The sequence below is a fragment of the Myotis yumanensis genome, unplaced genomic scaffold (genome assembly GCF_028538775.1).
Source record: "Myotis yumanensis isolate MYYU_CA2020_CCGP unplaced genomic scaffold, mMyoYum1.0.hap1 SCAF_16, whole genome shotgun sequence".
In the NCBI taxonomy this organism is placed as follows: Eukaryota; Metazoa; Chordata; class Mammalia; order Chiroptera; family Vespertilionidae; genus Myotis; species Myotis yumanensis.
The window spans coordinates 53141040-53158058 of record NW_027223767.1 but is presented as its reverse complement, the minus strand read 5'-3'; the positions used below and the strand labels follow the sequence as shown (position 1 = coordinate 53158058).

Sequence of the window (17019 nt, the reverse complement as noted above, 5' to 3'; positions counted from 1 at the left end):
CTTCCGTTTCTCTCTGCGGCTCCCCGCCTGCCGGTGAGGCCGCTGCCCCTCCCTTCGCGCACCCAGAACTGGGACGCTGCTCCCCATCCTACACGGTGCGGACCCGCGCCCAGGGCGGGGAGGGTCCCGCTGGTCGGAGGCAGGGCGCTCAAGCCCCACTTTGGTCCTCTGCACCCGGCAAAGCTACGGCTGGAGAAGGTGCGGGAATGTGGCCTTGGGTGGGGGTAAGGGTGGGGGGCGCAGGAGCTGAGCTGGGACCCCAGGCACTCTCCACCTAACCATCTGCAATGGCCCCCAAGCCTCCCAGCTACAGGAGGCGAGAGGCTGGCCCGGCCGGGGGTGGGGGTGGGGGGGGGGGGTGAGGCAGGGCTTGCAGAGTGAACATCAGTGGCGGGTCACCCCTCCTGGGGCCTCTGGCGCCCCCCCCCCCCAGCAAAGGAGGGGCGAACCGGCCTCCTGGCCCCGCCCCACCCACCATCCGACTCCCCTTCGGAGGTACCAAGTCCACTGAGGCCTCTGCTTTTTAAAAATGTATTTTTTTATTGATCTCAGAAAGGAAGGGAGAGGGAGAGAGATAGAAACACCAATGATGAGAGGGGATCAGCTGCCTCCTGCACGCCCCCGACAGGGGATCGAGCCCGCAACACCGGCTGTAACCAGGGCACGTGCCGGACCAGGAATGGAACCCTGACTTCCTGGTTCATAGGTCGATGCTCAACCCCAGAGCCACGCGCTGGCCTCTGCTTTTACTGTGGGTGCCAGAAACCCCTCCCTGCTCCGGCCCATCCCTCCCCCTCCTTGATCCCAGGTGTTGGCAGTCACTGCGCAGGTGCCCTCTGGCCCTGGAATGGCTCCAAGGAGCGGAGCGGCCAGGGCTGTCCCAGGACCACCTCCTGGCCGGCTCCCCCTTCCCAATGCATCTCTGTCGGGAGGAGGTGGACAGAGGGGGGCCGAGACCCCCACTCTGCCTTGTGTGCGCAGATGGAGGGGTTCTGAAAGTGCCGTCGGGAACCTGGAGAAGCTTCTGAGGGTGGCGGCACCCCAGGGGGGGCGTGGGGCAGACCTCCCGTTCCCACCAGGGCCAGGTCTTGGGTTCCAGGGGGCCTTCGGGCCTGACGGAGCCTCCCATCCTCAAAGCGTCCCCTCGGCTCCGGGCCTGTGGTGCTCCCAGCCACCACCTGCGGACAGGATCGGGCGGGACAGGCTGGGTCCGGTGAAGAAAGCTGAGTCATGGGACGGGCATGCCCGCCCGCCCTGACCCCTGCCCTGCGGTCCAGGCTCCTGACCCCGCTCCTCTCGGGGACCTGGCGCACAGCCAGCCTTCACTGTCCTTCCACACCTGCGGCCACAGTGCCCGACTCCAGGTTGGAGAAGCAACCAGGGCAACCAGCCACTCCCTCTGCGGCCCTTTTCCCTCACATCTCTTCCAGCTCCAGAACAATTAACATATTAACCAGCTCCCAGAAAAACTCACCTATTAACTGCTTGGCCAGCCCGGCTGTGGGCAGAGGCCAGACCCCCCAGCCAGCCTGCCCAGCCCGGCCTGACCCAGCTGGGCTCCCTGCCCAGGGTGGGTGTTAGGATTGGCTGTGAAGAAGGGGTGGGTGTCATACTCATTAATCACTCCTCCCCTGACTCCCCACCCTCTGCTTTATGGGTCTGGATTGGCCTGTTCTGGGCGTATCACATAAAAGGGGTCATGTGCGAGGTGTCGTGTGCAACAGGCTACTTTCACTGAATACAGTTGCCCAGGCTCACCCATGGTGCAGCTTTATCACTTCATTCCTTTTTTTGTTTTTTTTGTTAATCCTCACTCGAGGATATTTTCCCAATGATTGTGGTCCACAGGCCGCCGAGCCAAACCGGCCAGGGCACTTAATTCCTTTTTATGGCAGAATGATTCCATCCATCCATTCCACCGTATGGATGGACCACATTCATCCGTCAATGGACATTTAGCTCATTTTTCACTTTTTTTCTTTTTTTTTAAATTTAAATTTATTTATTTTTATTGATTTCAGAGAGGAAGGGAGAGGGAGAGAGAGAGAGAAACATCCATGATGAGAGAGAATCATGGATCGGCTGCCTTCTGCACGGCCCCCACTGGAGATGGAGCCCCCAACCCGGGCATGTGCCCTGACCGGGAATCGAACCGTGGCCTCCTGGTTCCTAGGTCGACGCTCAACCACTGAGCCACACCGGCCGAGCTCACTTTTTTCCTTCTTAATTAATTAATTAATTAATTTCCTCACCCAAGGATATTTTCCCGTTGATTTTTAGAGAGAGGGAAAGACAGAGAGAAATACTGATGTGAGAGAAACACATCAATAGGTTGCCTTCTGAATAACCCCTGACCCGGACCCGGGCCGGGGAGGAGCCTGCAACCGAGGTACATGCCCTTGACGGGAATCGAACCTGGGACCCTGTGGTCTGCAGGCCAAAGGGTCTGATGCTTGATCCACTGAGCCAAACCAGCTAGAGCACTTTTAATTTTCTTAGAGAGGGGAAGGGAGAGAGAGAAAGAAACGTTGATGAGAGAGTGTGACATCAATTGGCTGCCTCCTACACGCCCTCAACTGGGGATGGAGCCTGAAACCAACCAGGGCATGTGCCCTGATGGGAATTGAACCCGTGACCTCTCAGTGCCTGGGATCCCCAACCAACTGAACCGCACAGGCCAGGGCCATTCTCACCTTTTTTCTGTCAATGACAACACATTCCTGTCAAGTCTCTGTGGACCTGTTTTTATTACTCCTGGGTACAAAGGCAGGAGGCGGCCTGCTGGTCACACAGTTCTCTGTTGGACCTTTTGAGGAACCGAGCACCACCCCCAGAGGGTGAGGCCTTGCTCAACCTTCCTGTGCCCACCGCAGCCCCTTCCCATGAGTCAGCACCCACTGTGCTCAGCCAACCACCCGGGGCCGGCGAGGCGGGGGGCGCCCAGGGGCCACACAGGCTCTTGGCTTCCCTTTGGTTCCTCCTCCTCCTCCTCCTCCTTTTTTTTTTTAAAAAAATATATTTTATTGATTTCAGAGAGGAAGAGAGAGGGAGAGAGAGATAGAAACATCAATGATGAGAGAGAATCATTGATAAGATGGCTCCTGCATGTCCCACACTGGGGATCGAGCCCACAACCCAGGCATGTGCCCCGACCGGGAATCGAACCATGACCTCCTGGTTCATAGGTTGACGCTCAACCACTGAGCCACACCAACCAGGTGCCCCACGTGGTGCCCACCATTGGGGCATCTCTCACTGGACTGTCCTGGGACCCTGACAGCCCTGCCTCCAGGCTTTGATCTCAGGAAAACAGCTGTGTTGAGCCCCCTAACCCCTTGTCCCTCCTGGGAGGGCTGACCTCCCCCCAACAGAGTCCCTTACTGGTTGCAGGGCCCTGAGGGCCAGCTGCTGCCTGGTTCACAGGGCACCCCTTGTTCCTGAGGGCAGGGACCATCTTGCTGCCATTCAGAGTCTGGCTCACAGAGGGGGGGGAATCTCTGTGCTCACATGACCCCTCCTCCCTGTTCACGTGGCCCCACCCCCTTGTTCATGTGACCACTCCCTCACATGGCCACACCTGTGTTCACTGAACCCCCCCATCTGGGTCCCCAGGACTCTGCCAGGGGCGTTTTGCCACCTGTGCCCGCCCCCTCTGGGGGCAGCTCACAGGCACTTGCTGGCTGTGAGGTGCGGGGACAGCCTGTGAGCAGAAGGTGCACCTTTCTGGATCCTCAACATCTGAGGGGGTGGGGGTTGGGGGGAGGGTCAGTTCTTGGGTTTGGGAGACGGAGGAGACACACACCCCTATAAGAGGGCAGTTGGAGCTGGCCCTGCCGGGGAAGAGGGGCCGTGCTGTGCCTGGGCCACCTTTGGGGTCAGTGCTGGGGTCAGGGTTCATGCTGGGGCTGGGGTGGGTCAGGGTTAGGGGCCATAGATGGTGAGCGGTGGTGGTCGGATTATTGTTAGGATTTTGCCTTATTTTTTAAAAAGATATTTTTATTGATTTGAGAGAGGAAGGGAGAGGGAGAGATAGAAACATCCACGATGAGAGAGAATCATGGACTGGCTGCCTCCTGCACGCCCCCACTGGGGATGGAGCCCACAACCCAGGCCTGTGCCCCGACCAGGAATTGAACCCTGACCTGGTTTCATAGGTCGATGCTCAACCACTGAGCCACACTGGCCGGGTGGGCCCTTGGGTTTCTACAGACACACCATGGGCCCCTTTACTGGGACTGAACCAGTACCCTATAGAGCACATGTTTTTGACCCACAAAGCAATGGGGGGGGGAGGGTGTCACCCCCATTTTATAGAGAAGCAAACCCAGCCCCAGAAAGCTAAAGCAAGGCAGGAGAGTAGCTGGGATTTGAACCCGGGCTCTGTCACAGCAAGTCAAAGGTCAGGGCCCTCCCCAGCTCCTCCGCGGGCCACAGCTGTTTGTTTCTTCCCGTGACAGGCTCCCTCACCCACCTCCCTGCGGCCTGGCTGATGGACCTCCCCAGGCGCTGCCCCGGGCACAGCCTTCCCCAGGGGCGACTGGGTTGGGGCGTTTGTGCAGCGCTGGCAGGGCCAGCTCGGGGCCCAGCCCTGGACGCAGCCGTGCCATCCGCGTGGGACACACAACGGACAGCAGGGGCCGGGCGGGCCGGGCCGTGCAGAAGTCCCAGCCTCTGTGCCCATCGCTGCCCGGCCCCACGGTGCCACCGCCGGGCTGAGCACCGCTTCTGTCCACTTGGGGCAGCTGTGCCTCCTCGGCCCGTGGACGCTCAGCCGCGGGGCCGGTGTCCCGGCTGCAGCACCGGCTGCCTGCCAACGTGGTTGTTTCCTCCTGAACGTTCCTCTGACACGCGAACTAAGGCACACACGCTGTGCGTGCACCGCGCGGGCGAATTCTCACAGCAAACCTGGCCACACCCGCGCCCGCTCAGGTCCCCCCTCGGGGAGCTCAGCGGTGAAGCCTCAGTCGCCTCCCGTCCACCCCGCGGCGGCCCGGGGCCCTCCCCGCTAGGCTGACCCCACCAGAGTCGGCGGGGACACCCCGCGCCTCTTGACGCCCGGGTGCCCGACAGGGTGTGGCGGGGCAGGAGGAACCGGAAGGAGTCCGGCTTGTGTTTCTGGCCGGCGGGACCCAAGCGCTGCACCGACCTCGCCCGGACCCCAGGGGACGGACTCGCGTTGCTATGGCAACGCAGCGGCCCCAGCGGTGGCTCTAGGCGGGCGTTCCGGGTGAGGTAAGGGCGCGGGGCGTGGGGCGCGGGTGCGAGAGGGGCTTGGCTCGCCGCCTCCCGTCGCTTTCCTGGGAAAACCTCGGGACTCTGAAGTCCGGCGCGGCCCGGTAGGGTCCCCCGCTCGGCAGTCCCCGCAGACGCCCGCGCCCGGTCCGCGGGCGATTCACCTCCTGCCCCCGCGGCGCCGCCCACGGAGAGCTCCCCGCGGCAGGACCTGCCCAGGCAGCCCGTCCGGGCGATGGGTTCGCGGGCCCCGCCACCCTGGCGCGACCCCGCGGGGCTGACGGTACCGAAGACCTAGTGCCCGTGAGCAGGTGTCGGCCATCCACCCGCGCGGGCTCGCCCTCCCCGGGCCTCCTCCCACCGCAGGACCAGCCCAGCCCCTCGCCCCGCACCCAGGGCCACAGGGGCAAGGGGACCCTGGCCCCTCCCGGGCGCCCTGGGCGAGCACCCTCCGCCCCCCCTCAGCTTCCCTGTTTGCAGAGTCGGTGGGGACCCGCTCACGGCCAGCCCTCAGGCCGGCGAGCCCCCGGGTCCGGGATCTGGGTTTCCGAGACGGAGGCCTCCCCCAGCCCCCAGCTCCTTGGGAAGTCAGGTCCCTCTGCCTCCCGGGGTCATGCCCTCGCGTCCTAATGGGCAGCGGACACAGGCCTGCGGGTGTGGAGGCGGCCCCTGAGCCGGTCCGAATCGGAGGCGGGAGGTGCCGGGGCCCAGGCTCAGATGGAGGCGGCGGAGGGAGTGGGCTTTGCTCCGCGCCCAGCCCGGTGCCAGGTGCTCGGGGTCCAGATCCCTCCCCTCCCTTCCTCCCCCTTCCTTCCGGGTTCACTGAGCACCTGTCTGTGCTGGGGGCTGGGGCACCAAGTCAGAGCTCGCACCCCAAGACCTCCTGCCCCGTGAGAGCATCACCCAGAAAGCGCTGTGACCTCGGGGGGCGCAGGGGGCGCCCCGAGGGACTCGGGAGGTTCCCAGGGGACTTAGAGCCGAGCTGGGCCCTAAAGGAGGAGGAAGGGCGTTCCCGGTGGAGGGAACTGCATGTGCGAAGGCGGGAGGCAGGACAGAGCCCGCTGGTCGGGAACTGGGGGGGCGTGGAGCCCAGGCCCAGGAAACCTGCGGGGTGAGGCTGGGGTCCCCGAGCCCCTACCCGGACCCTCTGCCTCCTCGACCTGCTTTGCTCCCGGCCCCTGGCCAGGAAGAGGCCCGCCCACCTGCCCCAAAGGAGGCGGTGACCTGGAGAGGGAGTGAGGAGGAGGGCCCACGGGGGTGTGTTTTGGGATTGCTTCTCAGGAATCTCCTCCTCCTCCTCCGACACCATGGCAACCAGGCGCCGCTAGGGGAGCCCCCTGGAGCTGGGCTGGGGGAGGGACCTTGGCTGCCCCTCACTGAGCCTCAGTCTTGGCATCTGGAATATGGGCACGACCACCCAGCTGTCGGCTTGTCAACCCAGGCGCCCCAGGAAGCGGAGGCCCAGGCTGGACTCATTGGGGGGAGGCCCGGGAGGGGAGGGCGGGGCCGGGGAGGCCTGCACCATCCTGCAGCCGGGGCTCCGCCAGGCGACGGGAGTCCCTGCGCCACGTGGCTGCGCTTCCCACCCAGCAGTCACCTGCTGTGCCCACGGCACTCACTGCCCAGGAGCCCCCGGGGAGCGGGAGGCAGGGCCGAGGCACAGACACAGGGATGGGGCTCCCTGTGAGCCCCGCAGTGAGAGGTCTGGGGGTCCCCCTGCGGGGCACAGGGCGCAGTTGTTCCCGGAACCCGCTCAAAGCCCCACAAGGAGGAGCAAGGAGGGGCCCGTTTCCTGGGGCTGCTGCTCCGATGACTAAGACCGGCCGAACCCAGCAGGAACAGGGGCTCTCCCGGTTCTGGGGCCAGAATCTGAAATCGGGGTGTCGGGGGCTGGGCTCCCTGGGAGGGTCCTTCCTGCCTCTTCAGCTGCTGGGGGCTCCCAGGGCTCCTTGGCTCCTGGCCGCATCCCTTCGGTCTTGGCCTCGGTCTCCACGTGACCCCTCCTCGTTCATGTGTCCACACCCGCCTGTTCAGTGGCCCCGCCCCTTGTTCACAGGACCACCCCCCTGTTTACGTGGCCCCACCCCCTTCACGTGCGCACTTCCGGCTGGTCACGTGGCCCCGTCTTGTCCACGTGTCCACTCCCCGCCGGTCACGTGGCCCGTTCCCTTGATCTCTTGATGGAAGTTGCTAGTGGCCGTGTTTGGGGGGAGGAACGGGTGAGGGGTAGGGGTGGGGTGGGGGTGGGGGGAGGGGAGGGGGTGGGGGTGGGGGGAGGGGAGGGGGTGGGGTGGGGGGAGGGGAGGGGGTGGGGTGGGGAGGGCGAAGGGAAGGCCAGGCCTTCGCTGGCTCCTCTCGCTGACGTCCCGGGAAGCCCTTGGGGCTCTGAAGTCCTGCGGGGCCTGTGCACCGGCCGGGCCTGGGGGGACCCGCGCTGCGCTCCGCCTGTGGTTTGTCCGCGCCGACGCCGCCCTCGCCGGTCCGCACACCATTGCGCTCCCGCCCTGCGGCGCCCACAGAGGAGCTCAAAGCTTCGCAGGCGGCGCAGACAGTCCCCGTCCCCCGTTCCGCCCCCGCAGCGCTAGGCGATGAGCAGTGGGCTCCGGAATAGGAAATGGACGCGATGCGAGCCCAGCCCCGGCGCGGGGTGTGTCCGGGCCCGAGGCGACCGCCCTTCTTGCTCCGCGCTGGGACCGGGAGCCTGGGACCGGGAGCCCGGCCCCGGTAGCTCAGGAGGGGGCTGGGGACGCGTCCTCGTGGTGAACAGTCCGCCCCGTCGCGTCTCGGTGAGAAGCCTCCGAGGGGCCCTGCTCCCGCCCGGCCCGGTGCCGCTCCCACGGCCTCCCCGCTCCTCCCGGCGCCGCAGCGTCTGCGGGGGAGGCCGGGACCAGGGTCTCCCCGACCAGCCGAGCGTTTCCAAAGTCGTCCTGCCCTCTCGCCAGGTGGGGCCGCTTCTCCCCGGTTCCTCCGGCCCCTCCGCGGTGTCTCCATCAGGAGGCCTGCGCGTCTTCGGATGCTTCCCCCGGTCCGCGCAGCCGTCCTCGCTCCTCCTCGTCCTGGTGCCCCCGGGGGTCGGAGTCGGTGCCGGCCGCGCCCAGCCCTCCCCTCTGAGCTCCGTGGCCGGCCTCACCCGCTTCCCCCGGGGCCGGTTCCTGCCGCTGGGGAAGGTGCTGGAAGCGAGGTCTGGCCGCTGCGAGGTTTGGCGTCTCCGCGGGCGGATTCGGAGCCGCTTGTGGGTACCACACACCCGCCCCCCGCGTGGGCTCCTGTGCCCGGGAGGCTGGAGCCCGGACTCCTCCTGCTGGGCCTGCAGCTCCTCCGGCCGCACCGCTTGCCCCGACCCCACACTGCCCCATCCAGTCCTCGGCTGCCTCACTCGCTAGGTCGGTCCCGGCCGCTCGCGACGCCGTCAGGGTGACCAGCCCGCATTTCTGTGGGAAGCAAACCTCCTGACTGGGGTGTCATATTTGCATGCGGGTTTTTTAAATCTTCAGAATATTTGGTTGAAATGCTGCCCTACGGGTGGGAAACCAGGGCCCCCACCTTCCTAAGACCCGGGCGCTTCCGAGAGCTTTTCATACCCGACAGGTAAACTCACAACATAGAAAAGGCGGGAAAGCTCAGCGGCTCACAGATGAGGACCTGGGGGGCCCTGGTCCCTCCCTTGCTGGGCACGGTTTTCCCCGACAACATGTGGTTCCTCCTGGGGAGGCTGCGGGCGGACTGGTCGGTGCCGGCTCTGAGTCTCGGCCTGCGGTGGGATTGGCACAGGAGCAGCCGCTGACGGAGGCGGGAGGGCGCTGCACCTGGGCTCGTGCAGTGGGTTGGTGTGCACCCTCGAAGCTGGTTTCTCGGAAGCAGCTGGGAATGCAGAGGGAGCCATGGTGGCCACATGGGCCCGGCTCCATCTGGACACGGTGATTTTATCTTGAAAATGGCCAGCAGCCCGGGGCTCGGGTCACGTGATTGGATTTCTGCACGAGAAGGGCAGCTCTGGAAGGTAGCCGTGTGCCCGATGCCGATGGCACAGGGCAGGGCGGGCGGGTCCTCGGGAGCTGTGGGCCTGCGGGCCTGGCTGTTCTCGGGCCCTTGTCCAAGGCCCCGCAGCAGGGGGTCCTTCAGCGTCGTGTCCCTGTGAGTGTGACAGGCATGTGATCGCCTGTGTGTGCGTCGGCTTCTGTGGACGGGCCTGCCAGACCCAGACTCACCAGGCACCACAGACACCCGGGCTTCTGCCCATTCGCTGGGTCATCACTGGGACACTCACCCCAGGGCCTCTGCCCACGGGGTTACCCCACGTCTGGGCTTTCCCGGAACTCTGTGGCCAGCCTGGCGAGACCGGGCCTGACCACTGGGTTCCCAGGGATCCAAGCTCTGCCACCATCGCAGGCCACAGTCCATGTGGTGCGTGTGTCACATGCATGTGCCATGTTGATATGTGTCACGTGTGCCGCTTAGGACACTCGTGGTCGAGGCATGTGTGCTCCTGACCTGCTGGGCCCTGGGGGAGCCGCCGCGTGGGGCTCCGGAGTGCACAGTGCGACCGACAGCTGGGAGCCGGCCCGGAGCTGCTTCCTGGGGTGACAGCGACCGGAGCCCGTGGCTCCGAGGTGGGCTCCCTAACGGAGCCGCTCCCCGCCTCTCACCACAGCTGCCGCCATGCTGCCGCCGCCCTCGGAGCAGGCCCTGAGCGAGCTGCTGGCGCGCAAGGAGGAGGAGTGGCGTGCGCTGCAGGCCCACCGCGCCCAGCTGCAGGAGGCGGCCCTTCAGGATGCGCAGCGCCGGCTGGAGGAGGCCGAGGGGAGGCTGCGGCGCCTGCAGGAGGACTTCGTCTACAACCTGCAGCTGCTGGAGGAGCGGGACCGGGAGCTGGAGCGCTACGACGCCGCCTTCGCCCAGGCGCAGAGGCTGCAGGAGGCCAGGCAGGCCGAGGCCAGTGAGCTCAAGATCGAGGCAGCCAAGCTGCGGCGGACGCTGGCCAGTGAGGCCCGGCAGCGGGAGGACCTGCAACAGCAGCACCAGCTGAAGCTGCAGGAGCACCGCCTGGCGCTGGAGCGGGTCCACAGGTGGGCACACCTGCGCCTCCCTCACACGTCGGCCCTTTCAGTGGCTGCCGGGCCTGTGTTGTGGGTGCTGGGCCCATGCCCGGGGCAGGCACCGAGCTGGCCACCCCCACCCCACCCCACCGGGTCCAGCCTCTCCCGAGCAGGCAGTGCCTCGCTCACTGCTCACCCGTAGTGCAGACGCTGGCATCAGGCCATCCCCGATCCTGGTAAAAAGGACACTGTGGCCCTGGCCAGTGTGCTCAGTGGGTGGGGTCACCTGTGCACCGAGCCGTCACTCTTTGATTCCGGTCGAAGCACAGGCCCCAGTGGGTGCAGGCTCTGCTGTTGGGCAGGCTCTGGTGTGGGTGTCAGTGCTGCTCTCTGGGTCCTGCTGATGCCGCCCCTCAAAAGCGAAGTACCATTCACACTCACACGGCTCCCGCCGCGTCCTCTGAGCACTGTCCAGTGGGCTTCTCCTGATGCTGTTGTCTTTGCCCAGCGACAAGAATGCTGAGATCGACCGCCAGCGGGAACAGTACGAGAAGCTGAAGTGGCAGCTGGAGAGGAAGCTCCAGGAGCTGGACGGCGAGCTGGCTCTGCAGAGACAGGTAGGAGGCGCGCCGGGCCCTGCGCGGACTGCCCTGCCCGGTGTCCCGGGTTCCGGGAGACGACCACTAGTAACTGTCTGGCATCTGGGGGATCACAGCTGAAGGGCTGCGGTCAGAGTGGGGTCCCAGTGTGCTGAGCTGGGACCTGGGCTTCCCCGGAGGGTGGGTGGGTGTAGACAGAGGAGCTGTGGGGGCTGAGCCCGGGGTGAGGACAGGTCAGGTGGGGCCCTTTGGCTGCAGGACGCTGGCAGGGGGCGAGCACGAGAGGCCCCCAGGGGCTGCCTGTCGGGGAGGCGGGGACAGGGTGGTGGCCGCAGAAGCATCCCCGGGTGGGCGGGGGTTCTGGTCCTGGCTGAGTTCCTTGGGTCACAGGCCAGGCTCCGCCTGCCCCCTGGTGGCCACAGCCTGCAGAGCTCTGCGCAGAGGGCAGTGCTTGGTCCTGTGACACCTCAGGACCAGTGGATGCGGTGATGTTCACTTTCTGGCGTCAGTAAGGTTACTCATGCGACCCTGGTACTTCGTTTTGCTCCTCAGAGGGTACAAACAGTGAAGGGTGGCTCTGCAGTCCCACCTGCACAGTGTGAGGCCCCTCTCCCCGGAGAGCGACAGCCAGGCTTTCGTGACGGCCAGGTGTGGGCCCAGCGCGGGCTCCCTGTGTCCCCAGTCACTGAGCCAGCTGGATGCTCACGGGAGGCGGGAGCCAGTGAGCCTGAAAGACGTGAGACAGAGGCCGAAGTGCTGGGCTCCCGGCTCCCATACCTGCAGGCAGGACCTGACGGGTGGGCCCCGACTGTCACATTGGGGGCATTCTGGGGGCAGGAGCCTCTTCCAAGCAGGAGGGACCCAAGAGAGTGGCTGCAGGGGTTGCAGGGACAGGCCAGTGGCCGCAGTCGGGAGCCGGGAGGCTGTGCAGGGGAGGAAGGTCGCACTGCGGGGTGCATCCTGGGAAGGGGCGCCGCTAAGGAAACAGGAGGGAACAAGAACAGACACAGAGAAGCAGAGAGGAGGGTGGGAGGCAGGTGCTTCAAATGCCAGGAGAAATGGCACTGGGCATGGCGGGAGCGCTGGGATGCGACTGCTGGGTGGGCAGGGGCAGTGTTATCGTCGTCATGGTGACTGCGTCTGCCTTTAGAATGAGCCCTGGGTGAAGCTGGGAAGGGCCTGGCGTAACGGGAGGCCTGGGGTAGGGTTGCCCAACCGGTTGCCTGTCTGTTGTAGCAAGAAACCAGCAGGTCAGGAGAAGTGACACTGGTGGTGGAACCCACCGGAAAGCCGTTCGGAGTGGTGGTCCGGCCAGGGCTCGTGTCCAGTCCTCCGTCTTTACGCTTCGCCCTGGGCCTCCCTGCAGCTCAGTGTGCGCGGGGCAGCTCAGCGTACTGCATAGCGAGGATTGCAGCCACAGGACGGCTTGCCGCCAGGCCGCGCCCTCCGAGACGCCTGAGGCTCCGTGTGCACCCCGGGCCCGCTGTCCGGCCCGCTCACCCTCTCCCATCCCCAGGAGCTGATGCTGGAGTTCGAATCTGAAGTGCAGAAGAGGGAGCACGGGTTCCGGCTGCACGCTGACAGCATGAGCAGTACAGTCCTAACCCACGAGCTCAAGGTAACGGGCGCGTCTGCCAGGGCCTCTAGTGGTGAGGTGACCTCTGAACGGAGAGTCGGGCCACACGAGGCCTCTTCCTTTGCACGGAGCCCCCACAGGGCCAGGGCCTTTAGCACCGAGTCAAGGATCAGCCTGAGGAGAGGGAGCTGTCTGTGCAGGGGAGGTGAAAGGGGGCGACGCCTGGCCCGGCCCAGCGGCCCTGGCTGGTGCTAGTAGAATGGACGCCCTGTCCTCGTGGTCAGCTAGGTCCCTGCCCCACTGCCAGCCTTCCCCCAGGCCTGCAGTCCATGGGCAGCACTCGCCATCAGGGGCCCAAGGACCCTGGCGGTTCTCCGTGGCTGGAGCTCATCCCTAGTCTCAGTTCCTGGCACAGACACCAGTGCCCATGGGCCCCACCTGCCCCAGGGCCAGCGAGGCATCCAGACCGCGAGGCTGGGCTGCCCACAGTGACCCTCACCTGGCCACTGTGGGGACTTCTGAGCACCAGGGGAGAGGAGATTTGTGGGGGTCACCCTGTGCTCCACAGCATGGAGGACACTCCTGTAGGGGGGCTGCAGGGGGGAGGGTGGGGGAGTCCCAGGTGCAGGCCCTGGCCCCACCTGCTGTGCGAGTGGGTTCCAGACCCCAACACTGCTGCCCCCAGGGCTCACGCCTGGGAGCTGTTTGGGGCAGCAGCTATTCCGTCCCCAGATGTTAGTCGAGGAAACTGAGGCCAGAGAAGTTAGTTAAAAATGGAGTGTGTGGCCGGGATTTCAGCCCGTTCCCTCAACCTCCATCTGCATGTGTGAGTCCAGATCTAAATCGTATTCACACCTCGTGTGAGGAAATGAAGCAGGTACACTGGCCCGTTAGTGCCGGCTGGATCACGTGGCCTCGTTTGGGTGCGGAGCTCTCCAGGGCCGTGGGCCCCCCCGGGGGAGCTGCCGGCGTTTTCTCCCGATCCCGATGGGTGACGCTCACAGCCTCGTCCTGAAGCCTCTTCCTGTCTCAGGTTAAGCTTCTGAACAAGGAGCTGGCGGCACTGAGAGAGGCCGGGGCCCAGGCTGCCGAGTCCCTGCAGAGCGCGCAGGCGGCCAAGGCGGAGCTGGAGGAGCAGCTGCAGCGCGCCGCCTGGGAGCTCCGGGACCTCGCCGCCGTGAAGGACGCCCGGTGCGGGTCTCTTCCGGGTCCGGGGGGTCCTGGCCGACTGCGGGGGCTTTCCACTCACACTTGGTTCTTCTCAGGATAAAAGACCTGGAGGACAAGCTCCAGTCGCTGCAGCTCACCCGGAGCACGGAGCAGGAGACCTTCCGGAGGAAGTGAGTGTTTCTGGCCCCGTGTCGATGGCGTGGGCGGCCTGGGCCTGCAGTGCAGATGCCTGTGAGCGCCCGGTGTGGCCAGGGGAGGTGGAGAAACCCTGTTCCCCTCACTGTGTTTTCAGGTTTGCATCCCGAACCTCTTAAATTATGAATTGAAATAGTTGAGAATGAATATCATTTCCTGCATCTTACAGTACTGTCATTAAGAGCTAAAACTGCTCTTTAACACCCACCTAGATGCCATGGCAGCGTCACACCCACTTCCATTCAGTTAAAAGTGCAGCCCGGCCGGCATGGCTTAGTGGTTGAACCTCGACCCAGAAACCAGGAGGTCAGGGTTCGATTCCCAGGCACAGGCCTGGGTTGGGGGCTCCATCCCCAGTAGGGGGTGTGCAGGAGGCAGCTGGTCCATGGTTCTCTCTCGTCACTGATGTTTCTTTCTCTTCCTGTGTGAAATCACTAAGGATATGTATATATACTAGAGGCCCGGTGCACAAATTTTGTGCACTGGTGGGGGAGGGGAGTGGGAGGGGATGGGAGGGGTGTCCCTCAGCCCTACTTGTGCCCTCTCACAGTCTGGGACCCCTCGGGAGATAACCACCTGCTGGCTTAGGCCTGCTCCCCGGGTGGCAGATGGCAGCCGATCCTTTGGTGCCTGCCCCACCTCCCTGGGTTGCGCACACGGCAGGGCCGATCCAGGGTTTGGGGCGCCACCCCGGGTCGGGTCGCACACGGATGCCCGCCGCCCTGGGTCACAGATAGCAGGCCTGGATGGCGGGAGCGGGCTGGATGGCACTGTCCCGCCCTGCCTGCAGTATGCAAATTAGCCACCATCTTTATTGGAGGTTAATTTGCATATCATGCCGATTAGCCAATGGGAGGCATAGCGAAGGTACAGTCAATTACCATGTTTGTCTATTATTAGATAGGATTTTAAATATATTTTATTGATTTTTTTACAGAGAGGAAGGGAGAGGGACTGAGAGTTAGAAACATCGATGAGAGAGAAACATCGATCAGCTGCCTCCTGCACACCCCCTACTGGGTATGTGCCCGCAACCAAGGTACATGCCCTTGACTGGAATCGAACCTGGGACCCTTCAGTCCGCAGGCCGGTGCTCTATCCACTGAGCCACACCGGTCAGGGCGAGCATATATATTTTTAACGTGTGGAGCCACACTTGGGCTGTGGAAGCGTCACTGCCCTTTCTCTCCTCGGCTCCCGTTCCTGCTCCTCCCCAAGCAGTGTTATCCAAGTAGAATGGCGCCTCCTGGGGCAGCATGGGTGTGTGCATGAAAACCAACATAGACTTCACTGAGGTCGCAGGCTGTGTTCCTAAGTGAAGGTATCACGTTCGCAAAACAACGTAACGGACTATGAAGCTCAGTAACTGCTCAGTAAGCTGCCGTGTCCTTGGGCTGCCTCTTCTACCAAAACGAGACCCCCGGGCTCCCAGGGCCTGCGGGGGGCCCGCTGCCGTGTCCCACACCCTCCACTGGAAGCTGCTGGCTGTGGCAGCATCTCACGTGCTGACCTCCTTCCAGTTACGTGCCAAGCATGTTAGACTGTGTGCCAGAGAACAGGCAGTGCCCACGGGTACGGGGTCTGCATGCGTGGGCAGCGTCGTTCACCTCAGTTTTCGGAAGTTGGATACGAGGCTTCACAAAGACTGACGTGACTGGGACGTGGGCCCGACGGTTCCTGCTCAGAGGGGCCTGTGGAACCCGCGGGCCTGGGAGTCTGCACTTCTGCCCGCTGAGTGCTCCCGGCCCGCCTCTGCGCGCCACTTCCCGGGCCTCTGATGCAGACGTGGTTTCAGTTCAGGGAAGACGCTCGCACACGCTCGGTGCTATGCGCCAGGCCGCTGTGCGGGCCCCTCCCCCATAGCTGTCTATGGGGTGTCCTCAGAACACACCGGGAGGTGAGTACAGCGCAGAGGGAGACAGTAAAGCACTGGCCCCTGTGAGCCTCGCTGTGAGAGCAGGGACACCACAGGCTTCCTCTCAGGACACCGCTCTCCGTCTTCCAGGCACGAGGAGCTCGACCGGGCGGCCAGGGAAAGGGACGCGGTGCTGGCGTCGGTGAAGGGCACTCACGCGGAGCAGCTGCGGGCGCTGGAGGCCCGGGTGCTGGAGCTGCAGGCGCAGTGCGAGGCCCTGGAGCTGCAGGTGCGCAGGGCCGAGTGGAGGCAGGCGGACGCCCTGAAGGAGAAGGACGCCGCCATGGACAGGTGAGTGTGGGGCGTGGGTCACTGTAACAGTGCGGGTGTGAGATGGTACCGTTGGTGCGCGTGAAGGTGCGCCTCTGCTTGTTGTGGCGAATGGAGAGCACCTGGCACTGAGCCCGCACACGCTGTGGGCCATCACCACGCTCCGCCCTCGGACCCTGTCCCCCTAACTGAGCCTGTCACCAAGCACTCCGCCCACCCCGGCCCGGCCCCCACCTGCTCCCTCTGTCAAGCCTGGCTCTTGAGGGACCGCCCGCCGGTGGGTCACGCTGTGTCCTGTGTCGGCTCCCTTCCCCGAGCGCATGTCCTCCAGGCGTCCTGCTGTCACGGGTCAGGTTTCCCTGTGGAGGGGCGCCTTTTGTTTACCTAGCGTCTGTGCTGGGCGTGGGGTCCCCACCCTCTGGCTGCCGGGGGAGCTGTGCCGTGAGCATGCGGTGGGTCTGTTTGGGTGTCCTCTCCGCTCTGTGGAGTCTGGGCCCAGAGGAGGGAGTGCTGGGCTGGTGGGAAGTCATTTACTTGTGAGGAGCCGCCAGCCTGTTTTCCACAGCAGATGCCCCAGTGGGTCCCGTCTCTCCCTTAGCTGGTTCCTTTAAGCCCGGCTTTCTTCCCGCTTCCCAGCCACCTCTGTCCCACGGCGCCAGGCGTCCAGGGAGAACCGGCGGGGACCTTTGTAATGGGCACTGGGACTGAGCGCGCGTCCCCTGCTGCGTTCAGGAGATAATTGAATAACTCACTTCAGTGCTGACCTGCTCCGCACCCGGCTTTTCCCTCGTGGGGCTGCTGTCTCTTCTCCACTGGGGATCCTTTGCCCAATGCCCTTTCTGCTAAAGGAACAACGGCTTTGGCAACATAAAGACCAGGAGGCGCAGCTTGCTCAGGCGCTTCCTTAGGTGCCGATGTTGGGAGGTTGTGGGACCCACTCTGTGGGCCGGTGGGCCGGTGGGGGGTCGGGAAAGCTGAGCGAGTCGCGCTCGCCGTGTGTGGCCAGCGGTGCCGCGTGGCCCCTCC

The 17019-nt window shown here is 64.5% G+C and overlaps 1 protein-coding gene across 1 annotated transcript in view; it reads left to right on the top strand.

Moving 5' to 3' along the window:
* Positions 1 to 5199: 5199 nt before the first annotated feature.
* CCDC57 (coiled-coil domain containing 57) overlaps positions 5200 to 17019 on the top strand; it is a 41940-nt gene continuing 30120 nt past the window's right edge. Inside the window, 7 exon segments of the mRNA XM_070394891.1 lie at positions 5200 to 5232; positions 9884 to 10298; positions 10777 to 10885; positions 12384 to 12485; positions 13477 to 13634; positions 13709 to 13783; positions 15814 to 16014. Coding sequence (XP_070250992.1) covers positions 9892 to 10298; positions 10777 to 10885; positions 12384 to 12485; positions 13477 to 13634; positions 13709 to 13783; positions 15814 to 16014 — 1052 coding nt within the window. The 5' untranslated portion in view covers positions 5200 to 5232; positions 9884 to 9891.